At 39.7% G+C, this 24482-nt stretch overlaps 1 protein-coding gene across 3 annotated transcripts in view; it reads right to left on the reverse strand.

Moving 5' to 3' along the window:
- The window catches only part of ulk4 (unc-51 like kinase 4), a 119705-nt gene that overhangs the window by 13831 nt on the left and 81392 nt on the right, over positions 1-24482 (reverse strand). For all 3 annotated transcript variants that reach the window (XM_036585318.1, XM_036585300.1, XM_036585308.1), the window contains 3 exons: positions 16781-16947; positions 11829-11918; positions 2570-2755 (listed from right to left, as the gene is read on the reverse strand). In XM_036585318.1, the coding sequence (XP_036441211.1) occupies positions 2570-2755; positions 11829-11918; positions 16781-16947 (443 nt within the window). The remainder of the gene's footprint in view (positions 1-2569; positions 2756-11828; positions 11919-16780; positions 16948-24482) is intronic.

The raw sequence follows: 24482 nt of genomic DNA on the forward strand, positions 1-24482 counted from the left end.
AACCACTAGAGGGGTTGACGCATAGTAAAATGGTCTGCATTGTCCACAGTAAAATGGAGCAGCCTGTAGAAGCTTTATTGCATGTTGGAGCTTTCTGTGTGCCACCATCTCATTCAGGGCACGATTCTGATCAGTAATCATTTATTATTGATTTGTTTAATTAGAGTAATGACAACATGTGACCAATTACTGCATTGATCACATTTTCCAACGACTGATTATCTAAAATACACCTCTTGATTCAAATCTTTGACTCTAACACATTAACTGTAATTGTCAGTGCAATCCAACCTCAACAGAATCTTTCTGCTCATCATCAAATGTCATTGCATGTGCATCACTTATAACTTGGTGTCTCATTTTGCTCCACTGAAAATCTAAAAAGCCCATTTTATCCTTTTGTACCATGAATTGAGGAGGTGCTGACTTCTTTAAAACTGGAGAAGGTTTTGTATTACAAAGGTCTCAAAAAAGCTTCATTTAACTTGGTCTCTTTTTGTTGAATATGTAAAGAATATAACCTTAAACTGATCTGCAACCACATATAGGTACCATAGTATGGCCCATATGGCTTCCTTTCCTCTCTCCCTACATAGGTTTCATTCTTTGCTATAAGTATTCTGTACGTATACATTGGCCTTAAAGGTTTGAACTTGCAGACTGATAAAAGAAGGTTAAAAGAATGCAAAGTGTGAAAACAAATTTTCAGATTTAACAGAAACAACAAAGTTAATAAGGTCTAAAGCAGCTTATGATAAGCACACTGGAGGTATTATTAGTGGCCAAGATAAAAAAGCATAAATCTGTCTTGGGAATTGCAAGGAGGGAGGTTCATAGGAAGTTCACTTACGCTGTTTACTAGATAGATCACGCATTATGTTATTGATTAATGTAAAATTATATTTTTTACATTTTTTGCTTCACAGACTTGCTTAGTTTAGAATTGCATGCACATGTTCTGGTCTGGTTACTAACGTTTTGTTGCCATTATATTACAAACAGAATTCTCTGGCAACCCTAAAAATAAAAACTTTTATAATTTAATTATTCAGAAGTTTGGAATAAATGACTGAACTGATTCACTTAACTGTTGTCCAGGTCTCAGTGTATCCACAGTGTTTTAAGCAGGACAGAATGTGTAAGCTATGTGTCAGTCTGAGGAGAGTCTGGTCTCACTGAACTCTGTAAGAGACAACAGCTCATCTCTAAATACCTGCAGTGCTTGAGCAAAGATGAAGTCATCAGAAACATGACTCAGTCTTCTCCCTTGGCAAAGAGGGCAGCCACATTTTCACCTCTCACACACATGCACACACACACAAACGCAAACACACCCACACACCATATTTTTGCAGACAGGTAAACTCTTCAATACTGTTTCCCCACAGAGCTCCTAATCCAAACATTCCTCTTCAGGGCACACATTCATACATGCTCTAAATTAAAGAGAACATGCTGTTTGTGTTTGCCCCTGGGAGTTTCAGAATGCACTAACATTATGTGTTACTAAGATTAAGTGTTTCAGTTGCAGTGCCACATTACTCAGTCACAAGAATATTTCAATCCTATGTCAACAGACAGCATTATATATGATAACATTAATCACAATTGCAAGCTTACCATCAATTACTGCAAAAAACATGAGCAGAAAAACCTGTTCCACAACACCCTGTTTCCAAAATAAAAATAAACAAACTGGCTGCAATAATCAATGATATGCCAGAACAAATGCAAGTATGATGAGCGTAAACAGCCTTGTATTTGTTATTTTCTCAGCAGTTATGGGCTGTTTTTGTCCTTGCTGATTTTGGACTGCACCCCTGCGTGTGTATCTGCATGTGTGTGTAAGAGTATCTGCACAGATGTGTAAAAGAGGGAAGAAAACACACTCAAGCCTTGAGTTTTGGATCATCTCATTCTCCTGCAGGGCAGAGCCCAATCTTACTCTCTTCCAAACTAGCACACTGCATAAACAGCTTAATTCATCACCCCCTGCTACACAACTTATTCATGACTGAAGAGAACCTTCTGTTTGCTACAAACACAGGGCAGAGATTTTGGTTTCATCTAAGAGTGATTTTAAGAGTCAGTTATTTCTTTAGAGGCAAGATTTTTTCTCCCCAATTTCTAATCAGACTGATTAGTATAGTATTCATGAATGACAGTGGTGTAGGCCATGTGCATGTAGCAGTTCATTTGTTCACATTTCAGCCTCTGAAGGCTCCAGAATCTTTTCAGAGTTTAGTTCTAGTCCAGAAATTAACATCACAGAACAGATTATCAGCATTGTACAAGCCTGTCTCTTATTGGAAATATTTGTAGTGCTTAACATTATCATTGAAGTGTTATTGTGTTACAGTATCAGTTTACTAATTACTAAGGTCTGAACACTCAAGTTTCTAGGGCTGTAAAATATGGCCTGTGTCATTTGTAACATTCTAAGTCAGTGGGCAAGAATGTTAGCTCAGCTCATACTAACTATACTGTGTTTTGACTTATGAAAAAATGTTGCAAATACCGTCATATTACAATCCATATAACTCTGGCACATCAACATATAAATGCTCACCAGTCGTTTAAGTACGCGGAGCAGCAATCGCTGCTGTCTTGGCTCAGGGTGTATCTGCAGTGTGTGTGCAAGGCTGAGCAGATCTTCAGGGTGCAGATGGTCAGCTCCATCCCCTCCGTACAGTTGAGCCAGCAGAGACACACACTGACTGGCCTCCTCATACACCTCTCCATCACCACATGGCAGCTAGGGAGAAAGAGAGAGAGGGGTAAATCTCAGTTATCTGAACAGTATTTAATAGTTGATATAAACCCTGCATTCAGTGCCTAAAACACTCTGAACAAGAGTTAGAAGACAAAAAAACTAAACTAAAAACATGAACTGTGGCTGCAGCATTTTGCTTCAATGTAGGTTTATAATCATCATTTCCCTCCATGTATATAATGAGGTAAATCTGCAATACTGTCTCACACAGAATCCAAGATGAAATATGCACCTATTATCAGAATAGCCGAATTCAAACATGCTGTTATGGCTTTTCCGCTGCACAAGGGAAATAAAGAAAAATCACTCTTATGATAACACTTTCAATGTAGCAACCACTCTGATTAGATTCTCATCATTTCAACTGACCTTCAATTGAATTGGAGCTACCAAAGTTCCAGTTTGATGCAAAGGGCTCCAGTTTAGACTCAGAGTGTTCATTATTAGCAACAGAACTGCTAAAATGCTGAAAAGCCGCATACACATTATAAAGCCAGTATACTGATAAAGAACAGCCAAACTCAAGCATACTGCTATTTACGTGATGTCTGTATTGTGTCTAAGTGACATATAGTATATTTGATTTTGACCTAATATATAATAATCATCCTCCCTCTGACACAACAAACCTTCATTTGATTAAATTCTCAATCAGCCTTCACTGGAGGAACGACATACTAAAAAGAGAGGGTGATACAGGCAGTGCTTTGCTGATACAGACATTAGTCCCAAAACAGCTATAATTGGGGGAGTGCGCCGCTGATCCTCAGAGACAGACACATTCATAGTTATGAGGCAAATATGTCCATCAGGGGAGCGGTTTAGGGGCAGGGAGCAAGGCTTCTGAAAGCAGCACTCGTCAACGCCCCTGCAGCCAGGCAGAGAGAGACAGAGTCTTGGGGCCATGGGGATTTTCTCTCCCACTCTGCCTTTCCCCTCAAAGCCTGTGGAGTGAGCTCTGGGATTCCAGCCTCTTTTTCAGCGCTGATCCGTTGCTGCCCCCTTCCATAGAAGCCTAATCCCATGAGGCCATGGGGCAAGGGCCAGCCGCGCCTAATCCCGCCTCTCTTTGTGATGCCGCCGGCCACTCCAGAATGGGAGGAATGCTTAAGGCCTAAACAATGGCCCCCAAAGAGCACCGCCTCTCTCTGGCCTGGCGGCTTGACGAGGGGCGGAGAGGAGGGAGAGCCGCGGGCTGAAAGGCCTTTGGTGTCTGCGCACGGGCTTGCTGGCCCAGTATTGTTCACATGCCAACACAGAGTCAGCGCAGAACAAGAGTTAACACCTGCTTAGCCAGGCTCATAAAACCACCTTGTTTACTTAGCACGGCTAGTGGATGCACCAGGGAAATAGGGCAGAGGAGCCTAATGGGAGTGGGTGGCTGAAAAGCAGGCAGGAATCAGAGAGATTAGGGTGTGCTAATGCCACTGTGTGTGCTGAAAAGGCTGATTGCAGGAGAAAAAGAGGAAGAGGAGAGCCGAGGCCTACAGGGACGTGTAGCACTGCTGCCCTCTTATGACCTCTACATGTGATCTATGACAGGCAACACACTCTCTTCACACTACTCTGCCCTCTGTCTCAGAGACATTTAAACGCATATACTGTTTATGGGCATAATATGAAATATGAAATTATAAACCCCTTCACACTTTTTTTTTTTTATACCATTTAATACTTCCTCACAATAATGCTTGAATTGTGTATGTCTTGTGTATGTCATCCATCATCTTACACTTTAACCTTAAAATTACCAAGCTTATTACATTCTAAGGCTTACTGTTTAGTAACTACATGGAAGTACACTGCAAATAGGTCAAATTAATCTCAAGTTATAGGAGTGATGCATGGAAGTCTGGCCCCGCTGGCATCTCCTGGCCACTTAGTGGTGGGTTAACATGAATAAAGTTATTGAGGTGAGTAGAGGGCTAGAGCTCCTTGTATCATATAGCTGATAGGTCAGATGATACATGTTGGATTATTATTAGAACTTCTCAGGCATGTACCTCTTAGCATTCACCAAACTAAGCTTATAAAACACTAAATCCTCCCCTAGATGTCTTTAGCTGTGCTCCGTCACACTGGTAGAGGATTTTAAGAAAACAGTACTGACTGATGCTGACTTTTTCAACTGCCTTACTTCTATAGTGGCTGGACAGTCTTTATATTCTGCTGAGATCAATCTGCTATGTTTATGATTAAAGTAAAAGGGGTTTCGCCAGTACGTTAGGCTGAGCTCCTGCTTCCTGAGAAACTACCTAATTTTAGTCAGAGTGGCACTCTTAATCTACAGGAGCATCACAGTATGGGTCCTTGAGCCCACCAAGGCAAATTTTGTACTTTTTTTCTATCACTATAAATTTAGACCTAGCCTCTAAAGTCCAGAGCTCAAACAGAGTTTTGGGACTCAGCAACCTATGAGCCCAAGTTGAGTTCAAGGCAAGTTTAATCTCTTCCTGTTAGACACAAACTGGGGGGGCAGGGCATCTCTTTGTCTTCAAATAGAGGTCAGTCTGGCACAGAGTCACGCTTTTACTTTGTTCTTCGTTCTTTGTCTGAAGTTATTTGTAGTCAAGTTATTGTCTCAAATGGCCCACAATGTGACTTCCACAATAAAGTGTGTGTATATATATATATATATATATATATATATATATATATAGAATTTCACATTTGTTAGTGTGCACCATACACAAAAGCCAATGGCAATAATTCCACCATGGCATGTCTTAGCTATTATTTGATTCACTAAAAAAAAAACAACGTAGTGTGTGAAACAAGCTCTCCGTTTCTTCAAATAACATTACAGTTACAGTCTGGTCCCAGACAGTACAGTTGATCATGGCTAGTGAGTACAGTGCAATAAAGTGCAGAACGTTAAATAACAATAAAGGTGCAAGTGTTTGTATACATAGTCCTCACATTTCAGAGGACTATGAATAAATGGACAAATCAACATAAACTTAAGTAAAATTGCCATGTTTAGCACTGAGCAATCTGTTCTATTAGGCATTTTTTATTTCTTATTTACCACTGATTGAATTATTAATGTATTACATGCACAATACTGTGCAAAAGTCAGAGACATCCTTCCATTAATTTTATTTCCACTCAAAACAGCAATTAAGTTCAATTTTTTCAGGAGATCTTTCTGAGGAAGTTAAATATAAGATAGTCCACTTGCATAAAGAATGGGAAAATAAGACAAAAATAAGAGGAAAGAACAGGAGTTTGGAACACCGGAGTTTATGGGACTCCTAACAACAGTGCAAGACCACCAAAACTGTCACTATCATATCAACAGAACTTAAAACTTTCATCTTTGAGAAATAAGAGAAAATCAAACTTGCTTTAGATCTGAAAAAATCCACAGGTGGATCCTTCCTTCAGTGGAAGGCCCATCCTTCCACTGTGAGAACACAACGCTATGGTTCTGAATAAATAAAAGAAGATTTGCAAAAAACAAAGAAGCTGCTGATGTTCTCAGAACAATGGACTGTCCACCCCAGAGCCATTACTGAATGTGTTTGGGATTTCTTATATTGTGAGAAGCAAAAAATGTAACCAACTTCTAAGACTGAACTTTGGAGGTGTGGAAAAACACATTTCTTTGATAAACTGAAAGTCTTCTGGAAAAAAAAAGAAGCTGTAAAAAAGGCAAAGGGTGGACACACTAAATACTGAAAAAAAAATATATATATATTTAGTTTTTGAGGCTTCTGTGCAAGTTTCTGTTAAATATGTTTTCTGCTTTTTTCCTAACACTGAACTTCTACTTAATGGCCATTTTAACTAGTAATTAAATAAATGAACAGTGGTCTCTAACTTTTGCACAGTACTGTATTTGCCAAAGACCATGTTTTTTCATTAAAAAGAAAATATTATGAAAGCAGTTTTTAAGTAGCGATCCACAGGGTTGTTGGTGGACTTATGGCTGTAGTCATTTTAACTATCTTGAACGATGGAGAGGCTTTTTTGAAAAAGTCAACTAGCAGCACTGAGGCACTCCTATGTATGCAAATTTACTGTTCTTCTATTTCATGAAAAGTGTCTACCAAGTAGATCTGGCTGAATTCCATAGTAATTGGTCTTAAGAATTTGAACAGCCACTAGTACTAGTATGAGGTAACCACTTTTGCAAGTGGAGACTGAATGTTTGTATAAACTCATTCTAAAAAGAACTCAACTGCAGAGTAGTCAGTCTTGAAAGCAGTCAAAATATAAGTTCTTCATCGAACACATCAAAACCATACAGCAGCATCTCACCTGCTGAATGCAGCATGTCTTTTACACGTGTGTGAATGTCTGGCTATGTGTTTAAGAGAGAGGGCTTGAGAGACATGTAGGAAGTGGAAAAGCAAGAGAAAGTGTTTTTTCAGAAGAGAGAAATGAGAGCCACTCTGGTGTCTGCATAGCAATACACTTTGCTGTATAATCTCACAGATGGCATGGAGGAACAGGCCCAGAGGGCAGCTGCTCTAAAGCTCTATGTAGGGGATGGCACTGCAACCTGCCCAGGGCCATGCATCATGGGCCCTCTGTTTACCCTCACTGTGTATGTGTGTGTGAACCCACATGCACCACTTTTCTACTCACTCTTTCTTTCAAACTACTCTGTTGGCAGAGATCTGACTCAAAACAGCAGCCTTCATACATACACACTGAGTACCACACTCAGCACCTCAGGAGAACAGACCTCTTTTCTCACAAAAAACAGGTTCTCACAAAATGAATGCATTTGATTGGTCCCATATTAACCCTTTCAGAAGCATACTGTAATTGAATATTATTTCCCACTCACAGCTCCATGCTGTTTTGAAGAAAAAAAGTGGAGAATTTCTGTTAGCAATCTGTACCACATTTGTGTTTGTAAGAAGAAGAGATGATCTTATTTTTTAATTTGGCAAAAAGTTATTATTGTGCATACAGTCTTACTTTTAAGGAAAGAAAAGCATTCTTGAAATGTTTCCCCAGTTTTTGTTATCTGTTGACATCAAAACAAATGCGAAAAAACTTGGAATGTACTATGTAAATAATGATGTAATTACATTTAAACAGTTCAGCAAAATTCCAATATCAACTCTACAGTTCTAATACATACTTGTGAAGCATAGATTTGGGCAGATTGGCTGATTAGTAAATATACTAAATGTATTCAGTAACAATCTGTTAAAATATATATATATATATATATATATATATGTAATTTTTGTTCTTCCTGGAATTTTTTCTCTAATATGTTTCATAAAGTTCTGAAATTCTCAACTTTTTTTCTCAACTGCTGCTCCCACAATCCCCCAAGCAAAAGTCCAGTACAACACTGCTTCCAAGCTTTTTACTCATGAACACTGTGCACTAAAAGTATTCTCCTAATAATGTAAAAAGTAACTGCATTCTGAATACTGCCTTTTTAAAATGCACTGTGGACTGAATACAGATATTATATCTCTGTACTCTGAATATGTATTCCAAATACTTGTATTCCATTAAACTCCAATCCTAGAAAAGCATGTGAGCCGTGTAAGTTGTGTGTGCTTGGGATTTAGATATTCAGCACATTGTTTAAAGGTCCTCTCACTGCTCTGCCTATCAGTGCCCTGGAACTCAGCTACTACAGGTTTGCTAAGGGAGAGAGAGCGAGAGAGAGCGCTGAACTGTTTTCTGGTCCTTTATGTGACAACAGAGAGGATAATGCAGGACACCACTGTGTCTGTGTGTGGGTGTTCAAGGGTGGATAGTGCCCTAGGGGCAGATGAACAGAATGTCTCTCCAGGGTTCTCTTTTAGAAATGAATTTGTTTTTTTTTGTTTGGGGGGATTGTGAAGAGGTGCAAACAGATTGCATTTTAGGCCTCATGCCTAATATAGAACCACAACCCCAAGGTCTGTACTTGTAGAATGCCATCAAAATATATTTCCATATATTATGTTAGCATTTTTTACAATTTATTTTGTCTGGTAAGATATCTAACATTATAAACATGATTTGGTCCCTTTACATAGTTCACATAGTAGACGTTCTGCTATGCATGCAAAATACGAAGCATGTCATGTAACTTTCCTAGAGTTTACAGACATGTCTACTTGGAAAAATATTGATTTGTATTAGACTGGGTTTGTGCTGAAAGAGGAGCTGTGCTATGTCCACGAGAATGAAACTGGTCGTTCTTTCATTGATAGGGAAAGATGTCAAAGTTGTTTTCTCATACTGCCACTCTGCAATGTAGCAGTCAGTCAGGCGCCTGCATGATCGCATGGTATAGTCGAGTGCTGTAAGTTTTCTTCTGAGTGTTTTGAGAAGTGCTTCATATGCCACTAGTTTAAAAACAATGCAGTGACAGGCTTTCTGGGGCATCAGAGAAGGCATATGCAGTAGCCCTTCTTGAGATAGGGGACATATGACAACAACAACAGAAAACAAGCAGGAAAATGGCTTCATTACAGGCCTGTCAGTAGGAAAGATACCTAGCATTTGGCCATTTTTATAGGTTGTAGATTTAAGGCAGTCATCAAGTGCACTGATTTGCAACCACACATAAAACAGACAGAGCAGCTGTAGCACACTTGTCAAAAATGTACATTGTTCAATAAACTGTTATACTGTTGTTGTAGCACCAGAGGGATAGCAACCCAGGTCACAATCATCTACTGCAGTGTTTCTTCTAGAATATTTTTTCTGCAGTGGTGGCAGGCCTAGATTCCAACTATTATTTTTGACATACTACTACTACTGCTACTACTACTACTACTACTAATAATAATAATAATAATAACAACAATAACAATTAGTTGGCCATGAACATCAATACAGCATAACGTTACATTGCAAATGCTCTTTTAAACTGTAAAGTCTAACTTAATAGTATCTATTATGTACTGTAGATGATGAAATTCCCCAAGTTCTTTGCTATTTTACATTGAGAAACATTACTTTTGAATTATTGCACTATTTGACTGTGTAGAGTGGTGAAACCCTCCCCATGTTTACTTCTGAAAACCTCTGAGATTTTTTTTATACCCAATAATGTTACTGACCAGTTGCCAATTAACCTAATTAGTTGTGAGATGTTTCACCAGGTGTTTTTTTTTTTTTACACAACTTTTTTTGCACAACAGCATTACTCAACTTCACCAGTCTTTTGTTGCCCCTGTCCCAACTTTTTTTAAACATGATGCCAGGATTAAATTTAAAATGAACATAGATTTTTCAAAAAACAACAAAATTTCTCAGTTTCAACCATTGATATGTAGTCTTTATGCTATTTCCAATTAAATATAGGGTTTAAATGATTTGCACATCATTGCATTCAGTTTTTATTTACATTTTTCACAGCATCCCAGCTTTTCTGGAAATGGGGTTGTACAAACAGTTAAACTGGTTCCTTTACAGTTTAACTTGGTCTTCTCTGTTTGTATTCTGGTAGTGTTATGTTGCTTTGACTGCATGATGTGTTCTGAACAAATAATACAGCTCTAGCACAGGACAAGGATAGGAAGATGATCAAACAAATCATATCTACAAAGATAATGTACAGAGGTGGACAAAATAATAGAAAAACTAGCAACCTCTAATGAAACGGTTATATGGTAATTTGATTACATTTTCCTGCTTAAATCTATGCAAAAGAATTGCTTTGTTCATTCTGAAACTGACTCTAAAACCTATTTACATAGGGTGCAGACTATGTATACATACCACTTCCAATGTATGCTCTGCAGTGAGGCAGCTTTTAAACAGCCCCCTGTTGTTTAATCCAAAATAGAATAAATAAAAACCTCACATAATCTGTCCATAATTGTCCATTTTTTATATCAATGAGCCATAGACTAACGAAGAACACTGCAAAAGAGCCAAAACGGAAAACCAAGTTCTGTTGAGGTCAGAAAATCTTTTTAGGTTTTAGAGCTAAAACTGATTTTCAGTTCTGACCGGTAAAGGGGTCTTAGTGGACATGATATTAATTACAACAAAAAAGTAGCCAAATGTTGATGATCTGTTAAGTTAACTGTTGTCCCATAACTTTTGGTTCTTTCCTTCTTCCTCAGGCTCGTGGTAGGTGCCCCTTCTAACCAGTGAGAGTACTATTTACAACATAAGTTCCAGTCCAGTACAGTTCAGTTTAAGAGGAGCAACCAATTGTGTGACAAACCAGGTTAATCAGTTCAGCATCTTAGTCCCAGTGGAAATGTGGCTCCATCCCTCCATCTGCCACATGGTTTCCATAATGTGGAACAGTGGTTGATGTCTAGGGCTAATACATACAAATAAGGAGAATAGGATACACTAAACTGAAAAAGTGCATTGGAAGAAATAGGCCTATTAAGTCCTGCCTTATTCATTTATGCACCTACGCCAAACTGCCAAACAATTTCTTTGGGGTTAAAAAAATGAGTCAGAGTTACACAACATTACTTGTGACATTCTTTTGTTGTTGGTTCATGGTGAGCTACTTGCATGCTAACAGCCCCCCGGTGGAAAAACTTCAGACTGCAAAGCCATGTCCACAGCTTCACATATAAAAAAACAATGTGTTTTCCGCCATTATAGCGGGTATTGTATTAAAGTATACTGAAGTATTAGATTTTCATAATTGTACAACTCATCTGAACCACTGGGACACTGAAACTGTACAGTGAGCGCTGAGAATTTTCCCTATACTCTGGGAAACTCACAGCAGAGACAGGGAATTTACCCTACCTTAGCCGTATTAATGCTCCATAATAAACCATGGGTCTAATGGTAAAATAGAATATCAAGCGCATATATCATGAATACTTTTAGCAAGGTGTTTAAAGTTTACTGACTTATCTCTATCAATTCTCTTTCTAAATATTATGATTATCACCTTTGCAGCATCCTCATTAAGTTACTTGCCAATCACCAACGATGACTGATTACATCGTCATATCAAACAGGCCTACAGCCAGTCTTATTGATCTCACACACTGTTTGTTGTTTCCATCACTTTGCCTCCCACTACATACAACACTTCAACACGCAACACTCTCTTTGGCTAACATGCATAAATACACACATACATTCTCACACAAAGACTGACCATTTGAATGAGGAGACTGTTGAGGCCAGTCAGCGGCTTGTTGACAAGCAGGAGCTCTTCTGCTGCTTCTGTGTCTCCATTACTTCCAGACTTCAAAGAAAGAGAGAGAAACTCTTAACATCACTGAAAAAATTACATTTATTTCTTGTCAGTATAGTACAGCAGATAAATTAGAACATGTTTACTGCTGGCACTGGAGCAACTGACTACACCAATACGACTAATCTAACAATGAGAGTGAAGACTGAAGTGGTTGTTGATAACAAGGCGTTTATGAAACTAGTCTGCAATCAGTTCATCATTTTTATTATTATTATTATTATTATTATTATTATTAGCAGTAGGAGTAGCTGTTTATAAAATTAGCTTTGGATCAGCCTTTAATTATTTGATCTGGCCACTTGATTGTCCAGAAGATGATGTTGCCTTGTATTAGAAGTGTGCTTCTTATTTCATAAACTGAGGGATTTCAGGTTAACAGCGCTCCATGCCCAGGCAAGCAGCAAGGCAAAGGTAGGGCACACTGGATAAACACAGAGAACCAGTCCTGTCACTCACTGGGGTAAAGGTTAGCACATAACGACTTGTTTTGAGTCAGAATTGTTACATGTGTACACTTTCTGAAAGGAAACCACTCATGTAGTCTGAAGAAGTTGAGTGGCTTCAGTTGATGCTATTTTTAACTGAAATGCTGTTTGGAGTCTGTGCACTGCCCAGCTGTGCCACTGTTGTGCCAAAATGCATGCAGCACACTGTCTACAACCACCTCAATAACAATAACAACCTCCTACTCTATTAGCAGGGCTGACAGCAGGAGATACTTAGTTTTGCGAATGGGGGGGGGGCGAGAGAGAAAGAGAGAGAGAGAGATGTGGTTTAAAATAGACACAAACAACACAAAACACTGTGAAACATTGTATATGGCAGCAGTCAGCGAGAGCCGTGCTAAACTGAGAGTGAAGCGTATGGTTCAGCAGAGTTCAGTTTCTTCCTCTCCTGCGCCTGATTTCGGAGTCCTATTCCTATTCCTATGCTCATATTTCTACTGAGTGTTCTGAAAAACGTCAGAGACTGACAGTCTGGGGCAACATGATTATTTCCGGCTGACGTGATCACATGGAATGTGGCACTTTCACAATTAAACTTTCCTCATCCATTTCAAATATAAATGACAGCCTGAGACACTGAATAGACACTAGGAGAGGGAAGGAGGGATGAAAAAGAGGGAGAAGGGGAGGGTGGGAAAGAGAGAGGGAGGTGAGCAGGAAGAAAATACTAGGAATGACTCCCCTTATCATTACCACCCAAATGAATTTGGGTTTTGCAGATGCTTTTTAATGAGCTTTGCATTTTCAGGGAAAATTGATTTCCATTACGTATTCTTCTTTGCAGTGTCCGTGCATAAATATGTATGGAAGCGAGTGGGGCAGAAGACAAAGAGCTGAAGCAGGGTAATGAGGGCCAATGGGAGAGGCAGGATGGTGCTCAGAGGGGAGGGGGACCTTGTGAATCCTCTGTGTTAGAAGTCCAACTTTTCTCTGCACTTTCCCATGGGCCTTGTGGAGACACCACACACAGGACTAGAGGAGTTGACAGTGTGGGCTATAAAGACCAACCTGAATGCAGTCCTGGGGCATACAATCTGGTCCATAAGTATTTGGACAGTGACACAATTTTTGTAATTTTGCCTCTGCACACCACCACTATGGATTTGAAATGAAGCAGTGAATATGTGATTGAAGTGTAGACTTTCTGCTTTAATTCAAGGCATTTAACAAAAAAACTGCATTAACCGTTTAGGAATTACAGCCATTTTTTATGTAGTCCCTCTATTTTCACAAGCTTAAAAGTAACTGGACAAACTAACATACCTATAAATACAAGGATTGGTTTTAATACTTGGATGCCAATCATTTACCCCCTGAAGTCTGGAACCCATGGACATCACCAAATGCTAAGTTTCCTCCCTTAAGATGCTTTGCTAGGCCTTTATTGCAGTCATCTTTAGTTGCTGCTTGTTTGTGGGTCTTTCTGCCTTCAGTTTTGTCTTCAGTAAGTGAAAAACCTGTACAATTGGGTTAAGGTCAGATGACTAGACTTGGCCATTTGAGAACACTCAATTTTTTTGCCTTAAGAAGCGTTTGGGTTGCTTTCGCGGTGTTTCGGGTCATTATCCATCTGTTCTGTGATGTGCCGTCCTATCAGCGTTGCAGCATTTGACTGAATCAGAGCCGAAAGTGTAGTTCTATTTCATGAACGCACCTCTTGACTGTAGGTAGACTATGACAATAAAATGCCAACCTCCCCTAGAATGTCCTTGACTTACTTGTTCTTGAGATGTTGTGACAGGGTTTTCCTTCACTACAAAAAGAAGTCTGCAATCATCCACTTTAGCTTCCATAGTAATCCAGGCCTTTTGGTGCTGCTGAGCTCGCCAGTGCATTCCTTCTTTTTAAGAATGTACCAATTTTTTTATTTGGCCACTCCTGAAGTTTCTGCTGTCTCTCTGATCGATTTGCTTCGTTTTTTCAGCCTAATGACGGCTCCCTTTACTTGCACTGACATCTCTTTGGACTGCATATTGAATTCCCATGAACAGCTACCAAACGCATTTTCAACACTTGGAATCAGCTCCAGACCTTTAATCTCCTTAATTTGTCATGATCTAACGAGGGAACAGGCCACACCTGGCCATAAAACTGCTTATCAGTCAACTGTCCAATTACGTTTGAGCATGTGAAAATGGAGGGTAATGAAATATTTTTTGTTAAACCCTTGAATAAAAGCTGAAAGTGTACACTTCAATCATATATCGACCGCTTCCTTTCAAATCCATTGTGGTGGTGTACAGAGGCAAAATTACAAAAATTGTCAAGTCAAGTCAAATTTTTAAGAAAAGAAAAACAAAATAGTCCAGTCAAGCTATGTTAGGTTTGTAAGACATTTTTTGTTATAGTGTATCAGCATTCAAAAAGCATGGGTTCATTATCTTTTTTAATCCAACATTAAATATTATCTCATACTTTTGGAAAATACCATGCCATTGGATTGTATCAATGCCTAGCACCTAACACAATTTTGTAATAAACCATTTCACCTCATGTTTTGAATTTGTGACTACAAATGTGTTCATTAATGAGCTCTGGCTAGTATGTTTTCATGGCTGTTTAATCTCTTTATACAATGCATATGTGCTAATACTCCCACCTTGTGGAGAAACTTTAGACTGCTAAATGTGAGCAAGTGAGTTATTCTCAAAGCCTTGCCCAAATGCTTTACATATTTTAAATATTTTTTCCCTGTTGTTATAATAGAGGCACTCTGGTAATTCAACTGTAGATACCTGTGGGAAACCATGAAGTGTTGTATTTTCACAATTTTACAACTCCTCTAAGCTAGGGATGCATCAGTACTGAAGTATAGGTACCCCCTTTTTTTGCACACTAACACAATCACAACCGCTTCCCTAATATCAGTGGAGACAAACAGGCTAGCAGAATGGAGGCGGAAAACGGTAGACATTTTCAACCAAAGTCTGTATATGCCAATTTAACTCTGTTTGACTGAATAGAATTACGAGGTATAAACGTTAACACAATTAATAAAACATACAGATTTTTCAACTGTCTTTGTAAAATAGCCTGTAGGGAGACCTTACTGTCCAACCGGTTACATCACTGCCTGCTTTTAGCAGCCAGCAACAGTGCTGTAGTTCAGTTTCTCAGTGTCTTTGCTCAGTACTTGGTGCACAGCAAGTTATTTTGACTGAAACAACTCTATTTGAAATTGTTCATAGACAGAGCCGTCTGCAGGGGCTGCATTTCACAGTGTTTTTGTAGTGTAAGCCGCTTATCCTTCTGGGTCACGGGGGGAGCTGGAGCCTATCCCAACAGTCATTGGGTGGAAGGCAGGATACACCCTGGACAGGTCACCAGTCCATTGCAGGGCAGACAGACAGACATATACATTCACACACACACACTCACACACTCACACCTAGGGGCAATTTAGCATGTCCAATTAGCCTGACTGCATGTCTTTGGACTGTGGGAGGAAACCGGAGCACCCAGAGGAAACCCACGCAGACACGGGGAGGACATGCAAACTCCACACAGAAAGGACTCTGGTCGCCCAGCCAGGGAATCGAACCCAGGCCCTTCTTGCTGTGAGGCGACAGCGCTACCCACAAACTGTTTAAAATGAAGTTTGTCCTCTCTAGTTCTCTATCGATTCTATTTCCCAACATGCCGATTATCGGCTTCAAAGCATTGTCATTGAGTTACTCATCACTGATATTCAATTACATCACCATATCACTCAGACCAAGTGCGCATGAATACATAAGCACACATACAGGCACTTTCAAACAACTACACAGGCACTCTCAAAAATAAGTTAATAAAGTATTAATGAGTTATTGAGTATTAATGAATAGGTTGAAGGTAGTGATGTTTATGTTTATGTGTGCTATATTTTGTCATACCTCTTAAATAACAACTGTTAATCACAAAAAATATAATGAGTAAATTTTGTTCAGATACTAGCTGAAGTCTGTAATCCTCAGCTGTAGAAGCTGGCAGCAGCTCAGAGTGGAAATGTGACAAGCACAGTGACGATTCTATTCTGGTCTTATTTGCATGCCAGTTGTCATTGCATAACAATGTAATCGTCAGTTAGGAGAGGACCCAGACATGAACCCCCTAACAGCACGCCTAGGGCGACAGAGGCAGGGAGAGACTCCCCAAGGGCGAGAGAGAGATAGAGAGTGAGAGAGGGAGAGAGAGAGAGAAAGAGAGAGAAAAGTGGGGCTGACACTAGACAGCAACAGAGTGAGAGATGTTTACTGATCAGAGCAATGGAAAGTAAGGGGGAAGAGAATGTCAGTTAGCGAGAGAAAGAGGTAGTGAGTGAGTGAGTATGTAAGAGAGAAAGACTGGAGAGAGCACTGTTACCTGTAGAGCCAGTCGGACCACGGAGGAGAGGTGTTTGAGCAGGCAGTGGATAATGTCCAGCAGGGAGAGAAGAAGAGAGCTGCAGCTCTTCACTCCTGAGCGCTCTTCTTTCTCAATATCCAACACTGCAGCCTCCACAAACACACCACACACCAGCTCTATGATACCTACAGAGACACAAACACACAATCTTCTATTACACTTGAGCGCATACACACACACACGGACAGTCGAGCATCACAACCATTTTGGTACATGGTTGTTGGAATTCGCATTCCTTTAGCCCAAAGAGCATTACTGAAGTCAGGTACCAGACATGTGCAGAGACAGATCCCAGAGGGGGCTATGATTGCATGTTTGCACTCTGCAGTAACACTTTTCACCATCTCTTAGCCTAATAATTCTGACTCATTTACAGTTAGGCTGGCATCCTCATTCTCACAGCAGGTTTGCTCTGAGGAGTTCTGTCAGAGATTTTCCTCTGCTCAGTGGCTGATGCTGCAGTTTGAGACGATCGAGATTGACTGAAAGGTGTGTGCTAATTGTTATTTTACAAAAGGACAGTTCATCCCAAAGGTGTTTGATTAGGGTGAGGTCAGGGCTCTGTACAGGCGAGTCAAGTTCTTACACACCAACCTCAGCACACCATTCCTTTTTGGATCTCGCTTTGTGCACAGGGGCATTGTCATGCTGTAACAGGAAAGGACTGTTTCCCTAACTGTTGCCATAAAGTTGAAAGCACACAACTTTCTAGAATGTAATTGCCTGCTGTAGCATTAAGATCTCTCCAGCCTTCAGGGAAATAAGGGCCCAACTCAAACCATGAAAAAATTCCATCAAACCTTACGTTGCCACTATGCACTCCGGTATGTAGCATTCTCCTGGCATCTGCCAAACTTAGATTTGTCTGTCAGACTGCCAGATGGTGAAGCGTGATTCATTGCTCCAGAGAACTAGTTCCCACTGCTTCAGAGTGACAGCGTGCTTTACACCACTCCAGTCAACGTTTGGCATTGCACATAATAATCTTAGGCTTGTGTACGGCTCCTCGGGCATTGAAATCCAATCCAGGAAGCTCCAGACAAGCAGTTCTTGTGCTGACATTGTTTCTAAAAGGTGATTTTTATGCACTATGCACTTCAGCACTTGGTGGTCCCATTCTTTAAATTTGTGTGTCCTATTGGACCTAGATCTTTCTACTTCACAATAATCACTTCAGGGCTAGCAGGGCAGAAATCTCACTGACTTCAACTGACATCAGATGAAATATTTTGACAGTGCTATGTCACTGAGCTTTTCAGTATGACCCACTCAACTGCTAATGATGAATATGGCTGTGAGCTTGACTATATGCACCTGTTAGTAATGGGTGTGCCTGAAATAACCAAACCTACCAAAACAAAGGGTGTTCATGCACTTTTGACCATATAATGTATATATGCATATGCATGCACTACAATGGGTAAATATGTTACATACGGTATACTAAAGCTGTCAGTCAAATAATTTGGGGAAGGACATGATTTGTGTAACATCAACTAGAGAACAAGCCCCTCTCGTAATAATGGGTTGCACAGCCGTAGGTACCATTTACCTTAAAGTAACAAAATTTTCACGATTCTCTTTACTCCAAAATGAGTTAATCAACCAAGACATGTCTGGTGTTGGAAGTTTGCATCTTTAGATTTCTTTAGCTTTGTGCACACTGCATGCCTACATCATTAGATACTTACTTTTTTTAGTTTTGTTAAAAAATCAGTCCCAACTTTACCAGTTTGATCCTCAATTTACTGATAAGGAAATTCAACTTCTGTAAAGCTGCAATAAACATTTTTGTATTTAGCTAACTTACAGGGGTGACTGGGTTTTGGTCATGCTGTTTGCAATGGGACATAAGCTTCCATTACTTGTTTTGCTATGTTAGCTTCTTAGCTCCACTGCAAAACTATTTGATTTGATGTAAATTGGATTTTGTTTGCAAAACTATCAGTAACTACGATGCCGCATAAAAACGAAGACTTTAAACTCCGAAATTAAATTACCACAAAAACAGAAACCTCCAAGATGTGACACTCAATAAACTGAATCATAACAGACAGGAGTGGGCTCGGTATTTATCACATCTAATATTCATCTCCCATGTACAGACCTCAAGGACAGCTAAGTACTGTAGAGCTGGCACTGCAATTGTCTTTATTCAGTCACCAGAGGAGTGAAACATTAGACCTTGAGTTTTATTGACTTTGGATTAATTCAGTGCAATCTCTAACTCTAAAGATCGCTGTGATCCACGCAGGCAACCACATACATTCACACTATGCTGATCTATGAAGAAATATGAAGTTTAAAAAAAAGATTCACCATCCTCCAGCTAGGAATTCTGTTTAACATTCATCTATACAATACAATTGAGATACAAATCACAAAAATGCCTTTTTCTCTCATTCCAGACCAATTATAAGGTTCCTGGAAGATATCATCTTTCATCATAGAGCATGGAACCTTTGCTGCCTTCTCTCCCTTCCATTTTTTTATTTCTTCCACTGGCATTGTTAAAATATTAAGACCGTATGAATAATCTGTTCATCTTGAAATAATAACCTCTCCTGTCTCCCTGCTCTGCAAGGTCCAGCCCGTCACCTCGGATCACGGGAGGCACTTGAACTGCAGGATGGTATCTGAATGCATGCACGGCCCACATGAAACAGACTCTCTTTACAACCAGAAAAGCAAAGCTGAAATATTTCCATGACCACAGGCTGAGAACCATTTTGCGAGGAGTCTTTACCCACTCAATGAAAGGGCAGATGTTAACGTGCAATGCTACATCAGATGAGAAGCTCCAGGCAAAAAAAAAAAATGTTAAAGTAAGGATGGTATATGTTATCATTATTATGATCATTTATATTATGATATGCTTTTCTGAGTATGTTGTGGGTACTCTTCAGTATGTCTGGAATACTAGAATACTACATAGATCAGAAAACAGCAGATTTACACAAATTATAAGGAGTCTGTAAACAACAACAACAACCAGTGTACATTAACTGCTTAAGCTGCACAGTGATAAATAACTCATATGGATATCAGTCCATTACACCATTAAATTATTTAATTCATGCATCTTTAATCAATATTTTTGCTCCCCTGGTGCTTCTTAAATAGCTAATGTTTGAGCTCTGTGATAAATATGTATTGTGAAAACGTCTTCAAGTGTTGTGATGTTATGTTTTGCCATATTGCTCACTCTTACATTAAAACATCCCTGGGTGAAAGCTGATGTAAAACTGACACTGATATGTTAAAATCTGAGCCAATTGCGAATTATATACAACAAAACATTAATTTTCAGTATGACAAAGTTGACAAATAACCGAAGACAGTGCTCAATCAACAGAAAGTGGTTTGCCTAGCTGACATTTGCCTACATTCGATGAGAAAACTCTCCAGAGGTAGTTAAATGCGTTAACAGACATAGAGACAAGATGAGCAAAGTTAAGAAAGTATCACATTCAAACAGAAGGCGCATTCAGAAAGCAAACTGTAGCAGAAAAACAAAACACTTCCTTGCTACGGGGGGTATCACCAATTCACTGCACAAAACTGAGGCAAAGCAGTAACAGAACAATCAATACAGCTTCTACTGAAAGGATGCTCTCAGTACACCATGCACCCTATAGAGGCTGGTCTCTACAGGATGGTGAATGCAAGCTCAGAGAATGCACCCTGAGAATGAACATACAGGCCATCAAAACTGAGTGAGGAGTGTGGATGAGAGAGGATGTGTTTGTGCACATGTGGTTGTATGTGCTTAGCTAAGAAAGTGCCTTTTTTAAAAAGTATTTGTTCTCTTCCTGATGCTTTTAGATCTTTAAACAGAATGAAATAGTTGACAAAGAGAACCTTACAAAAACAAAACACATTTTAGGTTTATTCATTTTTTGTTTCAATAATTATTTAAGGAGGAAATTTACCCAAGATGCAAGTCACCCATGTGAAAAAATAATTGCTCCCTTTGTTACTCAAATGAACCAAACTGATAATGAGATTTTAGCTGATTGAAGACGGTCAGCCTTGAATGCAACCAGAACTGCTGAATGTAAATTTCACTCATATTAAAGTTTATCATCAGTCGAAACTTTTTACAAGCACACTAAGGCTGTGATCAAAAGAAAACTCAGAAGAGATGAGAAAACAAATCTGTTGAAATGTAGCAGTCTGGAAAGGGTTACAGAACCGTGTCTGTGTTTCTAGGACATCACTGAAACACAGTGAGATAAACACAAAATGAGAACTCTAACAACACCGGCAAATCTCCTCTGGAGTGGCCAATCTTCCAAAACGCCCCGAAGGGCACAGAGGCAAATCAACCAGGATGTCTCTGAAGGTTCGAAGAGACCATCCAAGCAAAGGTCTCTCTAGCCTTGCAAAGGTCAGGGTTCGACAGTAAGGAAGGGACTGGGCAAAGTGGTATTCATGGAATAGCAGCAAAGCAGAAAACACTGCTAATCAAAAGAAACATCAATGTCCGTCTCACAATTGTAAAAAACGCATGGACAATCCCTAAGCCTTTTGGGATAATGTTCGAGGGAAAAAAACAGCCCAAGGCATATTTTTCTTGGATAACGCAGGTCCCTTTACATCTGCCAAAAAACACAAAGTACACATCTCAATGGCTGAAAAGAAAATAAATGAAAAGTTTTGGAGCATAATGGTCAAATTCTTGACCTGACCCCAGTAGAGATGCACTAGGTGACAGGGCCCCTTTCCTTTCATTTGTTCCTTTCATATCCCTCCATTCTTTCATACACTTCATTATTGTTCCATAAACTGATTTGACTCTAGTTATCCCCTTTAAAATCATTTAACTAATCATTTGACTATTTATTTACATGTTTATTTTCAGCTCAAAATACATGTTGAATAGTACACTAAATCAGGTGAGTTTAACATTGATTTTATTTCATTTACCGCTCTCTCGCTCTCCATTTGTCTATTTCTTGATTCTCGGCCCTCATTGATTACTGAAAAGACATACATTAAACATACGTTATAAAAGTGTGTCTCTATCAAACTCTAGCTAATGGGAAGCCAGGTTCCGAATACAGGTAACCAGACATTACACTGCCAAATAACATCTGCAGATTTCGTAATCATGTTATAGGATACTGTGTGCCATCAATACGTAAGTTATCAGTGAACTAACAGAGCAACAAAATGAGTGGGAATTCTGTCACTAATTATGGGTGTTTACTTTTTACAGGCATAATCATCTGTGAATTACCCTCATAAACTCTTACATTTATATCGTACATATGTTACATGTTATCTTATAGTATGTGTGCTGCATAGATGTAAAGTTACATCTCAAGATGTCAAAGTTGCTTGAGGTAGCGTAGCCTCACGTACAGAGGTAAATATGGCAGACAGTTAAGTCTATGGCCAAACCCCAGCTGTTCTGAGGTCAGCTGTGAACCTGTGACTGCTGATTGTGTATCTTGTTGCTTTTGCCACACTGAATCTCATAGAACTCTTCTAAAACTTCCAAGGACCTCAACGTCCTAACACTAGTTTCAAACATGACAGGCACGGATAAAGAACTGAAGGCTTGAGGTAATGGGGACACAACGGTTGCTAAGCAGTGATTGGAGGGTTAAGAATAAAAAAAGGCAAAGCTTGGGAAATTTTGATTGGCCATGACACAGTGACAGCGCTCACAGAAAACAATCATATTTCATTATCTAAAAAATACAACATAGTAAATATCCTATTCCCCTTTGATTGGGTAGGCCTGTTATACCCATGGCTCCATGGGTATGAGTAGGCTACCGCATAATCAGAACAGCTCTGTTTCCACATAAAATCTCATGAATTGAGATGTTGAGATAAATAAAAGAAAAACCCTTCTGAAAATACAGAGGTCTGCAAAACCAAATTCAATTGAGACCTCATAGCTAGTTATGACCATGCTGCTAAAGGTCATGAAACAGGTCATTAATTTTAAGGGGGCAGTTACCTTTTCACAGATATCTTTGCTCCTCAAACAAAAATAAACAGATAATAATTTTAAAAATGTGTTTTGTATTTGATAAGGTTCCCTTCTTCTAATATCACACTTTGTTTAAAAAAAAAAAAATCATTGTAATGGACAAAAACATCACAGCAGTGTAAAACTGGGTCTAAAACTGGGACTTCAACCTGTGCGTGTGTGTGCTGGGCTGTGGTGGAGTTGAGTCACATGAATTATTGTCTCAATTCATTTTTGCAGCCAAGTAATCAGTAGTCTCCATTTTCCTGATTACACCAGATATAATAGTGGTAGCTAACTCTGTTGAGACACAAATAATTTCACAGCTTCATGTATCTGTCCTCCCCAATACAAAACAGAGTCAGAACAAACAGACAATACAGCCTAGAGAAGCCACAATTAAGTTCCAACACAAAAAATTCACTCAGTGTGAAAGTGCCAGAAGACTGGATATGTATATGAAAAAATATATGCAGACTCACAAACAAGTAGAAGCTTGAGTTAGCAAATATAAACATGTTAACTGAGCTGTGAGTGAGAAAGACTTCACAAAACCTGAAGTATAAAGAGGCTGCTGCAAGACACTGAATATTTATGCTTACAGCTGTGCACTTGCATTTGAGAGCAATTTTCTGAGGTGAATTTACTGCCATTACTTCCAGTCAAATGATTCACACAAATAATACTTTAGGTCGGAGACGCTTCGGGAAGTATGCAAAACAAACACGTCAGCAGTTCACAATTCAGCGGAAAACATTTCTCACACCCTCAGTACCGCAGTCAGGGAGCAAAAATGTGACAACAGAGCGCAGGCACCTCATATATAAATGTCTGATTAGTGGCTCAGAGGGCATGGTGCAGGCCCATTTTTCATTAGAAAATCAAAGGGCTGGAGCGACCGAGTCGTCATTTCTAAATGAAGCAGCAGAGCTTCAGGAGGCACTTTTCCCTCAGCAGTAGAACAGCAGAAGAGGGGAAGCAGAGAGAGGCAGGCAGGCCCTCATGAAGCCTGTATCCTCTTTTCTCTCTCTGTCTGTCTCTCAGTCTCTCTCTCCCTCAGGGATCTTATCTTTCACTCTGGCAAATCTCACCAATTATAAAACTCATCTCCTTTTCTGTCCGTCTCCCTCCCTTCTTACTTCTCAGCCTCTCCCTCCCTTCCTCTCCTTCTTTCACATGCTTTCTTCCTTTTCTTTTTCTATCTCGCCCTCCACTCTCAGTCTCTCTCTTCCTCTCCCTCACTCTTTCGCTCCCTCCCTTCCTCCACTTCTCCCTCCCGCAATCCTGCGTCCCACATCCATGGCTTTCTAGTCACACCTAAAAGGGCCAATTATAGCATGCTTCCTCTCCTCACTCCCCTTCGCGAGCGGGTAGTGCAGAGCGTTAGCCAGCGCTAGTGAGATAGCGCTAATTGTCAGGGTTATATTTAGTGCTGGGTCAGGCCTTCCTGAGAGGGGGAGCTGATAAGGTGCATAATGACGATGGTTGGTTGAGGTGGCCTGTGTGTGACCCTGCGCTGTAATGAGTGGAGCTTGGTTTAATGCTGGCCCGCAGCACAGCCCCCCCACTACTAGAGCACCCATGGGGGGAAGAGGGTTGAAGCACAGTGTACGATGTGGAGAAATGTTTTGTACATGCCACCACGAGAAAGCAGGCACTTACAGTATAGTATGT

This window comes from Colossoma macropomum, unplaced genomic scaffold (genome assembly GCF_904425465.1).
Source record: "Colossoma macropomum unplaced genomic scaffold, Colossoma_macropomum, whole genome shotgun sequence".
Classification (NCBI taxonomy): Eukaryota; Metazoa; Chordata; class Actinopteri; order Characiformes; family Serrasalmidae; genus Colossoma; species Colossoma macropomum.